The sequence below is a fragment of the Arvicanthis niloticus genome, chromosome 10 (genome assembly GCF_011762505.2).
Source record: "Arvicanthis niloticus isolate mArvNil1 chromosome 10, mArvNil1.pat.X, whole genome shotgun sequence".
Classification (NCBI taxonomy): domain Eukaryota; kingdom Metazoa; phylum Chordata; class Mammalia; order Rodentia; family Muridae; genus Arvicanthis; species Arvicanthis niloticus.
The window spans coordinates 17301603-17313874 of NC_047667.1; the positions used below are offsets into that span (position 1 = coordinate 17301603).

Below are 12272 nucleotides of genomic sequence, written 5' to 3' on the forward strand. Positions count from 1 at the left end.
GTAATGACCTTATTATCTCTCATTGCATTTTAAAGTGAGACTCTCCTTAGGTTAAGCTGCTAAAGCAATTAAATTGGAAACCCACTTTGTGCCTAAGGGAACATGTTTAAAAAGACATTTCCCTTACACAAATAAGGCACTGAAGAATGCTACCATACCCAAAGTGACAAGAAAATTTAAATTACAGGTTGGTTTTAATAATTTTCGTTAAAAAAACAAACAAACAAAACTTCTCTTGAAATGGTTTTCTCTACAAATGAGACAATGTGGCAATGTGCCCCCGAATAAGTGATAATTGGCTGACCCAAATATACTACATCTATCTTGTTTTTAAAGGATTTATTTGAGAGCTGGATTAAAACCACTTGATGCTCTTGCAGAGGATGCAGGTTCAGGTCCCAGCACCTACATGGTGGCTTACAAACATTTATACTCCAGTCCCAGAGGATCTGATACCCTCTTCTGTCCTCCATAGGAACTGCCTGTATATAGTGCACAGACATACATTTTGGCAAAACACATAAAATAATCAGACCTTTTAAAAGATTTGTTTTTAACATTATATATATACATGCTAGTGCAGAATACCACAAAAAAAAAAAAAAAAAAAAAAAAAGGATTCTCTGGAGCTAGAATCACAGGTGGTTGTGGGCCACCTGATGCAGATGCTTCAAATCAAACTCTGGCAAAGGGAAATATGCTTGCTTAACCTCTGAGCTGTTTCTCCAGCCCTGAATATACGCCACCTCCCCAGAGTGTATTATGCTGACTCTGATTCTGAGGAATCTTCATTTTTAATCAATTGCATTCATAGTAAGTATTATAAAGTAAAATAAAATAGATACATAAAAAAACAACCCTATGTTTCTTGTTGGGGCTGGACAGCTCAGTAATAGAGAGCTGGCCTAGTTTTGGTTGCTTGGTTACATCAGCTCTCAGTAATCTTTGTGAGTTTGCACAAGCTGCTTCGTCTGCTGGGACTGTACCCTACCAGCCCCACAGCCTTCTCTTTTTGACTGGCTCCATCTACTTGCACATTCCTTAAGACAACTTCTCAGTAACCTTCTCCTGGGTGCTTCCCTAGCATGTGGGCTTGAAGCAGTAAGCAAAGCCTTTTATAGGTGAATATTTATTCTACTGGTCTCTCCAAAAGGCTGCAAATTTTGAAAGAAGTAGAGTCTGTCATTTTCATGACATCTCCCTAGCAGCACACTTCATAATAGGGATTTCATTATTAACCAGGAAGCACAGTTTTTTGTTTTGTTTTTTTAAGGAAGCCTCAACACTAATGCAGAGACTGTAATAACCAGTCTATAATCTTCAATTTAATTTTCAAACTGGTACAGGAGAACTCACAGTCTGTCATAGAAAAAAGACGTAGCTTATAACTAATTACCTTCTAAAAAGCCCACTTAGCCTGTATGGTAGATAAACTGTATTATTCAGAGTTATAATAGACTCTAACTACTGGAATTCAATAACATGGAGGGAATTGTATGGAGCACCCCCATTTTGTAATGGCAGGAACTAAGGGTTTCTGGCTGGATCCAGGAATGGAAAAAAGTCCAAAACATACTGGTGGCTGAAAACAGAAGCTCTGGTTCGGAGAGAGGAAGGATGACTAAAATCCGTAGGAGGTGAGGCCAGGGGTTGGGTATTTGCTTTACTTATTTTTAAGAATATAACTCAATCTGGGAACAGCTGATTTTATTTTCCTTTTTTTTTCCTTCAAGGGTCTTAATTAATTAGATGTCAACTTCCTACTAATGACCATCACTTACAACTTAACAATCACATCTTCTTAACAGAAAAAAAAATCACTGAAAGAGTTCTTTCTCTTATTTTTATGTACTACATTAAGCACAAAGACAGTTAAGTGAACAAACAAACCAAATAAGAAAAGAAGATGGTTATTAATGCCTAGAAAGGCGGTCTCTGTTAACGAAGTGTAGCTATGGCTGGAGGGTGATGGGTCTAGCTGTCGCTACACTATGTACAGTGATCACTGATCAAATGAGAACTAAGGAGGAACCCAGAGCTACAGCATGGATGACGGAGGAGGGTGAGAACTGTATATGCTTGCTCGCTCTCTCTCTCTCTCTCTCTCTCTCTCTCTCTCTCTCTCTCTCTCTCTCTTTCTCTCTCTCTCTTTCTTGGTTTTCGAGACAGGGTTTCTCTGTGTAGTCCTGGCTGTCCTGGAACTCACTCTGTAGACCAGGCTGGCCTCAAACTCAGAAATCCGCTTGCCTCTGCCGTATATGCTTTCTTTTTACACTGTCTTCAAGGACCAACAACAAAAAGAGAAGTGATGAGAAGGAAGGAAAGAGACAGGAGGGAGGGAGGGAGGAAGAGGAGAGAGGGAAGGAAGATCGAGAGAGAGGAAGGAAGGCAAACACATAGGCAGACAAGTGGGTAGAACTCACAGTAATTAATTTACCTGTAGCCTAAGGTAAGATTTATAGGTCAAGAAACAAAGTAGGGTTCAGAAATAGACACACACACACATGAGCACACACACACACAACGCATTGTTTTGTTTTTTTTTTTTTTTTAAATAAGATCTTGACCTAGTTACTTGCAGTTATCAGTTTGACATAAGCTACAGTCACTTGACAAGGGAGAACCACAATTGAAAAACTGCCTATGTGAGAACAGTCTAGAGGCATGTATGTTCAGCATTGTCTAGACTGATGATGGATGTGTAAGGGCTTAGTCCACTGTGGGTAGCAACATCCCTAAGTAGGTGGAGTTGAGCTGAATAAGAAAGCTAGCTGAGAGCTAGAGAGATGTCTCAGCAGTTAAAAGCACCAATTGATCTTCCAGGGGATTCCATTTCAATTCCCAAGAGACCCAACATCCTTTTCCAACCTCCCCAGGTACCAAGAATACAAGTGGCACACGATCATACATGGAGGCAAACAGTCATAAACATAAATAAAATTAAGATTAGGCAAGCAGCATTTCCCAGTCATTTCTGATTCTAGCTTGCTCCTGCCTTGAGTTCCAGCTCTGACTTTCAAAGATATGTTATGACCTGAGATGATCCTTTTTTCTCTTCAAGTTGCTTTGGTCAGACTGCTTTAGTACAGCAACAAATATCAAACTAGAGACATGATCAAAATGGACTGCATGAAAAAGATTTTTAATATAAAAAAATCAAACTAGAACAAGTGCCAAAGAAATTCAATGAGGAAAAAGGTGTTTCTAAAAATGAATATTAAACACACATGTACACACACACACATGTACATACATGTTCACACACATACATAACCCCCACACACACACACTAGGCACAACAATGGTGCAGTTGAACAGTACAGTGAGACACTATGAATACAATACGAAGATGGCCCAATGGATTGGAGAACGAAGCACAGTGAAGACACAATGTGACACCGTGAACAAAGCATTGTACAAGCAAAGAGAGCACTTCAGTGCGAAGACGGAACCTGTCATGGAACAGTAAAGTGCTGTGACGACACAGTGGAGCAGTAAGAGGGGATAATGGACACAGTGATGACACAATGGAGCAGTACAGCAATGGAGAATTGTTATGGGACAGTAGAGCACTGTGCTAGGACAAAGGAGCACAGTGATGGGTTACGGGACATACATGATGGCACAATGGAGTACTGTAATGCAACAATGGCGCACTGTGTTGAGAACTGGAGCAATGACACTGTGATGGGAAAATAAAGCACTGTGATAGAAAAGAGCAAAATGATGACACACTGGAGCACTGTGATGAGACAGTGGAGCACTGATGACACAGTGATGAGTCAGTGGAGCACTGTGATGAGTCAGTGGAGCACTGTGATGGGACAATGAAGAACTGTGATGGGACAACGGCATTGTGATGACACAATAGAGCACTGTGATGACACAGTGGTGCCCTGTGATGAGTCAGTGGAACACTGTGATGGGACAATGGAGCACTGTGATGAGACAGTGGAGCACTGTGAGGACACAATGGAGAACTATGATGGGGCAATGGAACACTATGATGACACAATGGAGCATTGTGATGGGACAATGGAACACTATGATGGGACAACAGCATTGTGATGAGACAGTGGAGCTCTGTGATGAGACAGTGGAGCACTGTGAGGACACAATGGAGAACTGTGATGGGACAATGGAACACTATGATGACACAATGGAGCATTGTGATGAAACAGTGGAACACTATGATGGGACAATAGCATTGTGATGACACAATAGAGCAGTGGTGATGAGACAGTGGAGTTCTGTGATGAGACAGTGGAGTTCTGTGAGGACACAATGGAGAACTGTGATGGGACAATGGAACACTATGATGACACAATGGAGCATTGTGATGGGACAATGGAACACTATGATAGGACAACAGCATTGTGATGAAACAGTGGAGCCCTATGATGACACAGTGGAGTATTGTGATGACACAGTGGAGCCCTGTGATGACAAAATGGAGCACTGTGAGTAGACACTAGATCACTGTGATAATGGACCATTGTTATGGAACAGTGGGGCAGTGGGATAAGACACTGAGACCCTGTGATGGCACAAGGAAGACTGATGAGACAGTAGGACACCGTTGAGGTGATGGAGCACTGTGAAAGGACAGCAGAGCAGTTTGATGATAGCAGAGCACTGTGAGCGCACAGTGGACCACACTGAGGGATTACTGGAGCACTCTGGTAGGACAATGGAACCACTGTGATAGTGAAATCAGTACTGGTAGGACCGTGGAGCACTGTGATATAATAGTGGGATACTGGTTTTAGAGCCAAATCATCTTGTGAGGAACACAGTTTTAGGAGGACTGTTTTGGATAGTAGAGCATTTTGATGGCATATCAACCCCTGGTGATAGCACACTGAACCTCTGCTTTGGTATAATGGAGCCACGTGTGGGCTGTGAAGCACTGTGCTGGGACAGTGGAGTGCTGTGAGAGGAAAACAGAACCTTACAGCACTATGAGGATGGGACGGGGTAATGGAGAACTATGACGGAATGACAAAGCCCTGTGGAGCACCCCGATTTGACAGTGGAGCACCATGATTTGACAGTGGAGCACCACGATTTGACAGTGGGGTATTGTGGGACAGAGGAGTATTGCGAGAAGACAATGAAGTACTTTAATAGGACACTAGAGCACAGTCCCATTCCCAGGTTTCTGCCTCAAAAGATAAAAATGATGTCTAGGATGGGAGAGATGGCTAACTGGGTAAAAGTGCTTCTTTACAAATTTGAAGACTTGAGTCTGATCCCTAGAATTCATGTAAACAGGCTGGATGTGGTGGTATCTGTAAGCATTTCTAAGGCAGGATGGGAGGTGAAGTCAGAAGGAACAGGAAGCCTGGGACCAGCTGGTCTGGAGTAGGCAGTTCAGTCCCAGAAACAAGAGACCATGACTTAGAAAAGGTAGAAGGAGAGAAACAACTCCTGAAAGTTGTTCTTTGACTTGTACACATGCGCTCTGGCATCTACATACTCCTCTATTAATGAAAACCAAAGGGAAACGATGTCTATATAAACAGGTACATGGAGTATCACATTATTTCTATTCATAACAGCACATCCTACTATTGAGGGACATCATAAATTCTGAAATACCTTAAAAGTCTAATCACTAGTGAAGAAAGCATGACAACTAAATGATGAAATTCTACACATTGGAGGCCACACAGGATGCAACAGAAGGAAAACAGTGAGTTGGGCTCAAGAGACCTTCCTGGGGTAACAGAAATAGCCCCTAGAGTACACTGGTGTGCACGCAAGTGTAAACACTTGATAAACCTCATCGAGTCATAAACGTTTAAAGATTTATTTATTTCTATTTTATGTGTATCAGTGTTTGCCAGCATGTATGTCTGTGCATGTGTGCATGTAGTATCCAGAGAGGCCAGAAGAGAGGATTCCCTGGAATTAGAGTTACAGATAGTTGTGAGCAACACTGCAGGTGCTAGGAATTAAACCCAAGTCCTCTGGAACAACAGCCACTGAGCCATTTTTCTAGACTCTATCTATTTTTAATCAAAAATTTCACATTATGTAAGTTATAAGTTAACAAATTACACTTAATAATATATATCTATTCTATATCTGTCTTAGAACTATGGGCTAGAGGTATGACTCGGTGCTTAGGATCACTAGTAAGTGATCTTGCAGAGGACCCAGATTTGATTCCGGAGCCTACGCTGGGCAGCACACAACTATTTGTATCTCTACTTCCAGGGGATTTAATGCCTTATGACCTCTGGGCACACATGCATGGACATGGTTCATATGAATGCACACAGACACACATAAAAACACATTAAAAAAATTCTTAAATGTGCTCTTCCCATGAAAGCCAAGTGTGGTGTTACACACCTTTACTCCTAGCACTCCGGCGGTAGAAGTAAGTGGATCTCTGTGAGGTCCACACCAGCCTGGTCTATATAGTGAGGATTCCAGGCCAGTGGAGGCTCCATAGTGAGACCCTGTCTCAAAACAAACCATGCAACCAACCAAACCAAACCAAACCAAACCAAAAAGTCTCTAACAATCTCAGGACTGAGAGGAATCACACTCAGTATTTACAAATACTGCCACACTTGTCAAAACGGTAACATACAGAAAGTTTATTTGATAGTCACACAGATTCAAGAACTCCCAACACTATCTAAAATGCATATAAATGTGAGTATGTCTAACTTTTTAAACTCCATAATATAAAAGAAGATGATTGTCTCAACCTTTAAAAGGATTATTCGCAGGAATCATGAAGAGAAAACATGCCAAAAGCTAACAAAGAGAGCCATCTGTACATCCCTTAAATAAGGTGTACATGTGAAACTATATAAAGTAGTGTTTTTTCAACTGCAGTCTGTTTCTCATACACTTTGGTTTTTCCATAATAATTTTAAAAGGCAGTGGTGTGTTGTGGTATAATAGTAACCTACTGGACTACTTAAAACACATTGAAAACTTTTCATGAAGACAAGTATGTAACGGCCCGACAAGGAGTACCTTGGCAATTGCAGTCTGTTTAAACATGCGCGTTATCAGCCCCATAGCCGTCTCCATGGCACCTGAATTTGGAGCTCTCATTAATTTCTGCCATTCTTCAAAGCTGGCATTCAGTTCCTATGTGGGAAGGATTAGCATTGTTTAAGAATACAGCATCAAGAACAGAACAATTAATCCAATCATGAATCAGGTTCTACCTCCCCTTCTCTGTATAGAAAGCTGTAAAAAGAAAACTCACATAGATGCCAAAGTGCTCAACCACAAAGCAGAGGCTGGTCACATGTCTGTGCCAATGACAAAAGCCAGTGACAAGCTATGTCACACCGTAAGTCAGACAATTGAAACTTCCTCTTGAAAAAGTACATAAAGTGAAAAGAAATCTGAACACATCAGAAAACAGGATTGTGAAAATTTATTTTGTAATAAGTTATATTATTTAAACAAGCATAAGGATAAGAGAAATATTAATTATATAAAATTAATATGGTCATAAATTATTTTATTTTTTTCCCTAATGTTAAAATAGCAGATAAAGAAAATAAGTTCATTCTTATTTAAGAAATAGTGTAATACCCAATGTTACAAGACACTTATTTGACTTCTAAGATTTAACAATGCAAACTTCTTGTCCACTCAGTCATGTCCACATGGAAGTTTCAGAGACTGTACAGGTACTATATATAAATATAGATAAGCAGGAAAAATAAACATTTGACTTTCAGATGTGTTAAATGTTACAGTCTGAAACGTTATCAAAAGATTTCAGATTTCAAGAAGAGAGCTACATTTAAGTTATTCTATAATATAGCTATTTGTACTTAAAAAATCTTCATGCATTCATGTACTCTGTAGTACATATGTGGGGGGTGTCAAGGACAATCTAGCCTTGTTGGTCTCACCTCCCAGCTTGTTTGAACCTACTGGTCCCTCCTATGGCCTGAAAGCTTCAGGGATTCTTATGTCTCTGCTCCCATTTCAGCAACACTGGAATTACAGCTGCACACATCGTGGGACCAGTTTTACTTGGGTTCTGAAATGCCCACATCAAGTCCTTGCATGGCAAGTATTTCACCAATGGAGCCACTGACCCAGCATCAGCTTCACACAGACACACAGAGACACACAGACACACACATACAGACACACACAAAGGCACACATAGACACACACACAACACATACGCGAGACATACACACACACACCTGTGGATTTATATTATAGACACCTTGAATCTTTAATACTAAATAGTTTTTAAAATCCTAGTGATTTTTCCTATATTCATCATAAACTTTTTGAATCACTGGAGCTGTATCTGTTCACATATTTGATAATTTTTGTTTTGTTTTGTTTTGTTTTTGAGACAGGGTTTCTCTGTGTAGCCCTGGCTGTCCTGGAACTCATTCTATAGACCAGGCTGGCCTCGAACTCAGAAATCTGCCTGCCTCTGCCTCCCAAGTGCACCACCACTGCCTGGCCACATATTTGATAATTAAAATTAAAATCTTCTCGTCCTTTTCTTGAGATGGTATAGTTGTTCTACGAATCAAACCTGTTTTAAGAAAGCATGCTTTTCTGTGAAGACTAATGTCCAATTTTTAACAGCATGATTCACAATAAAGTAAGCCTTTCACCTAAAGATAGGCTCTCACCTTGACAGCTGCTGGTGGAAGGTCAAAGGGAATGCGCTGTCTGACTTTTGGGGGCAGCTGGCTTAAAACTTCACTCTTTAGTCTTCTGATCATTATGTCATTTAGTAGCTGGTGAAGTTCACTAAGGTTTGATGCCCCTCTACAATCCCACTGACGCCTTTTACCAAAGTATCTGTTAAGACAAAAAACACAAACAACAAAACTGAGGGTAAATGTTACCTTAGGAAATCCATGTATGTGGTGTGTCCTCCCTGTTAATAAGAAGGAGCAAACTGGCATCCTGTACTTCTTTTACTGTTATTTCTGAATGAAAATCAGTTTAAGAAAGCCAATCCAAGGGGCCAGAGAGATGGTTCAGTGGTTAAGAGGGCCCAATGCTCTTGCTATGGACCTCAAGTTTGGATTCTATCACTCACAACATCTGTAACTCAAGTTCTAGATCTGACAGCCTTTGAAGGACCCCCCCCCCCCCCACCCTCAACACACTCTTTAAAAACAAATCTTAAAAAAAAAAAAAAAAAAAAAGCTACCCAAAGCAGTGTATGTTGACTCAAAATTGCAATTTTACAACTCCATTACTCGAGAGATTGAGGCAGGGGGATCACTAGGCAAGCATTTTACTACTGAGCCCCACCCCAGCCTGATATATTTTCATGCCACTGAGATATTTTGTTTCCTTTAATGTTTGCATACTCACACTTAACTTAAAGATTTGTATGCATATTAAGCAGGGAAAATGCTAGGTGGTAGTGGCACATGACTTTAGTCCCAGCACTTGGGTGGTAGATCTCTGATTCCAGGCCAGCCTAGTATACAGAACAAGTTCCAGGACAGCCTGAGCTACACAGAAAAGCCCTGTCTTATAAAAGAACAAAACAAGCATGGGAAAATGCTTGCCAATAACTGATTCTGTCATATATTTCTCTATTCACCACACTAAGTACATTTGACCACATCATTAACAAAAGAAACCTAAGACTCCAAACTGCCAACGTAGAAAGAAGTTGGAAGGGCTCTTTAATTTTGTTTTTAGAATGAAATATCCCAATTAAAATGGACTTTTAGCATACTATCTGATCCCAGGACATGCTCTGTATGGGTGTAACATGCTAGCCAGATGTTCACTGATAAGACCATACACACATAGGTGCAGGTACAGGTCTTATCTGCCTCCTGTAGGGGACCAATACACGACTTTCAAAGGGCAGATGTCTGAGAATTTTTGTTTTGTTTGTGATTCTAGGGATTGAACACAGGGCCTCACACATGCTAGGCAAATCTGTCCTCAGCCTGAAGCTTGAGCCATCTATCATGAGAATGTCACAGCACAGTGTTCAGTGTTATGAGGCAGCTTCTCTACTCTTGGAGACTGTGCATCACAGAGAAAAGCATGAGGGATCGCTTCCTGGGTGTTTTACCTCAAGCTGTTGTAAGCCCTATGCTTGGCACGCCGAAACATGGATCACCAATGCTTCTCACCGCTGTCTTCCTCAACTACACCTCCTTTCAGCAGACACTCAGAAGCCAAAGGTAGTGCTTACTCTAAAGAACACTGGAGGCTTGGGAAGTAGAGTAGGGTGGATCAGGGAGGAGTTAGGGCAAGGAAAGGGGGATGAATATGATCGAAACACAGTGTATCCACATATAAAATTCTCAGAGAACAAAAATATTCCATTAAAGAGGGTAGGGCTGGAGTGGTTGCATGTCTTTAACCAATACCACCACTTAGGAAGTAAAGGTAGTTCGAGACCAGCTGCGTCTATGTAGGGAGTTCCAGGCAAATAAGGGCTGGAAGGGAGACCCTTTCGTAAAAAAATAAGTATTCTTAACCTGAGATTTGGGAAGAAAGGGGAAACGATGAACAGGGCTGGAAGAGCTACTGGGCATCGACAACTGACGGTTTGCCGTTATATTTGATAGTGATTATATACAACTTTCGTAAAATCACATTTCTTTGGGAGGGGGCACATGAGACATGGAGCTTGTGTGGAGGTCAGACAACAATGAGTGGGAGCCAGTTCTCTCTTCCATCATGTGGGTTCCTCACCTGCTTAGGCGTCACACCAACCCAACTATTCTATTTTTCAAAACAGTCCCACTGAAACACAATTTAGATTCCCATACAATACATTCCAAACACACAATTCAATGATTTTTATTACACGCACAGGTTTGTAATGATTTTACTATCACACATTTTTAGAATTTTTTTTTTTATCACCTCAAGAAGGAATCCTATGTCCTTGGCTGGGGATGTTACTCAGTTGACCACTTGCCTGGCATATATAAGCCCTGGGTTCTAGCCCCTGCACCATATACATCAGGCATGGCGGTACACACAAGGTCAGGAAGTTCAAGGTCATTCTTATCTACATAATGAGCTTGAAGGCAGTCTGGGCTACATGAGCCACTTCTAAAAAAAAGAAAATGGGGGTGGGGTGGGAGGAGGAAGGAGGAAAAAAAAAGAATGCACCCCATACCCTAAACAAACACTACTTAACTGTCTTTTTTTTTTTTTTTTTTTTTTTTGAGATGGGAAAATACAGAACCCTGGCTATTCTGGGCTTGCACGCCCAGGTTACTTGTCCAGTTTCTGTCTCTGTCAAGTTGCCTGCTGACATTTACTTTAAGTGGAACTATCTTTATGGCTTCCTTCACTAAACACTGTTTTTAAACATCCCTTCGTGCAGCAACATTAACGTATCTTTCACCCCTTTCAGTGGCTGAATAAAATTCTACTGTACAAACAGATCACAAGTGTTCTTAGCCATTTTCCCGCCAGTGGACATCTGGTTTGTTCCCAGGCTCTGTGCCTTACAGATAAAGCTGCTCTACGCATCCAGCAAAAGTCTGTGCAAGTCATATACTTCCATCTCTCTTGGGTGTATGCTAGGCACAGAATGATTAATACAGTAACTGTTTAATTCCTGAAGGAATGACTAGGTTTCGAAAGCAATTTACACAGCTATCAACAGTGTAGGAAGGGAGCCAGGGACATATCATGTGACATACCCAGCAGTGATATAGAGTTACAATTTCTCCACATCCACGCTGTCCTTGTCATCTGGTCTTCTGTGCCTTGCCAAGTATAGAGTATCTCTCTTGTAGTTGTGAACTGTATTCTCTGGTGGCTGATTGAAAGCATTTTAAGATATGTTTGGTGGTAATTAAATATCATTTACTGAGGAATGTCTATTCAAATCACTTGCCCATTTCAATTGAGTTGGCTTTAGCACTGACTTGAGTTATAAGAGCTATCTGCATATCAAACACATGTCATCTATCAAGTACACAATTTGCAAATATTTTTCCCACTCGATGGGTAATCTTTTCAAAGTCCCCAGGCAGGCCTCAAACTTTTGAAACGCCTGCCTCAACCCCTAAGCACTGGGAGTATCAGCATGTACCACCATGGCCAGTTCAATTTCTTGACAGTATCTCAGTAAGAACTGAAGGTATTAATTTTGATAAAAAAAAAGACTTCATCCAGTTGCTCTTCCATTGTCCCTGATGTCAGCCTCCTAGCTAGAAATGCCCAAGTAATTTCAAAGTGTGAAGATTTATCAAGATGCTTTCCTGTAAGATCTTCTATCTAGGTGCTGATATTGCATTCAGTTCTTTGAA

At 40.9% G+C, this 12272-nt stretch overlaps 1 protein-coding gene across 9 annotated transcripts in view; it reads right to left on the reverse strand.

The window, feature by feature from the left end:
* Nucleotides 1-12272, reverse strand: part of Zranb3 (zinc finger RANBP2-type containing 3) — a 145302-nt gene that overhangs the window by 52621 nt on the left and 80409 nt on the right. For 8 of the 9 annotated variants that reach the window (XM_034513700.2, XM_076941087.1, XM_076941086.1 and 5 more), the window contains 2 exons: nucleotides 8649-8820; nucleotides 7000-7116 (listed from right to left, as the gene is read on the reverse strand). In XM_034513700.2, coding sequence (XP_034369591.1) covers nucleotides 7000-7116; nucleotides 8649-8820 — 289 coding nt within the window. The remainder of the gene's footprint in view (nucleotides 1-6999; nucleotides 7117-8648; nucleotides 8821-12272) is intronic. The other variant, XM_076941089.1, reaches the window with a different exon arrangement.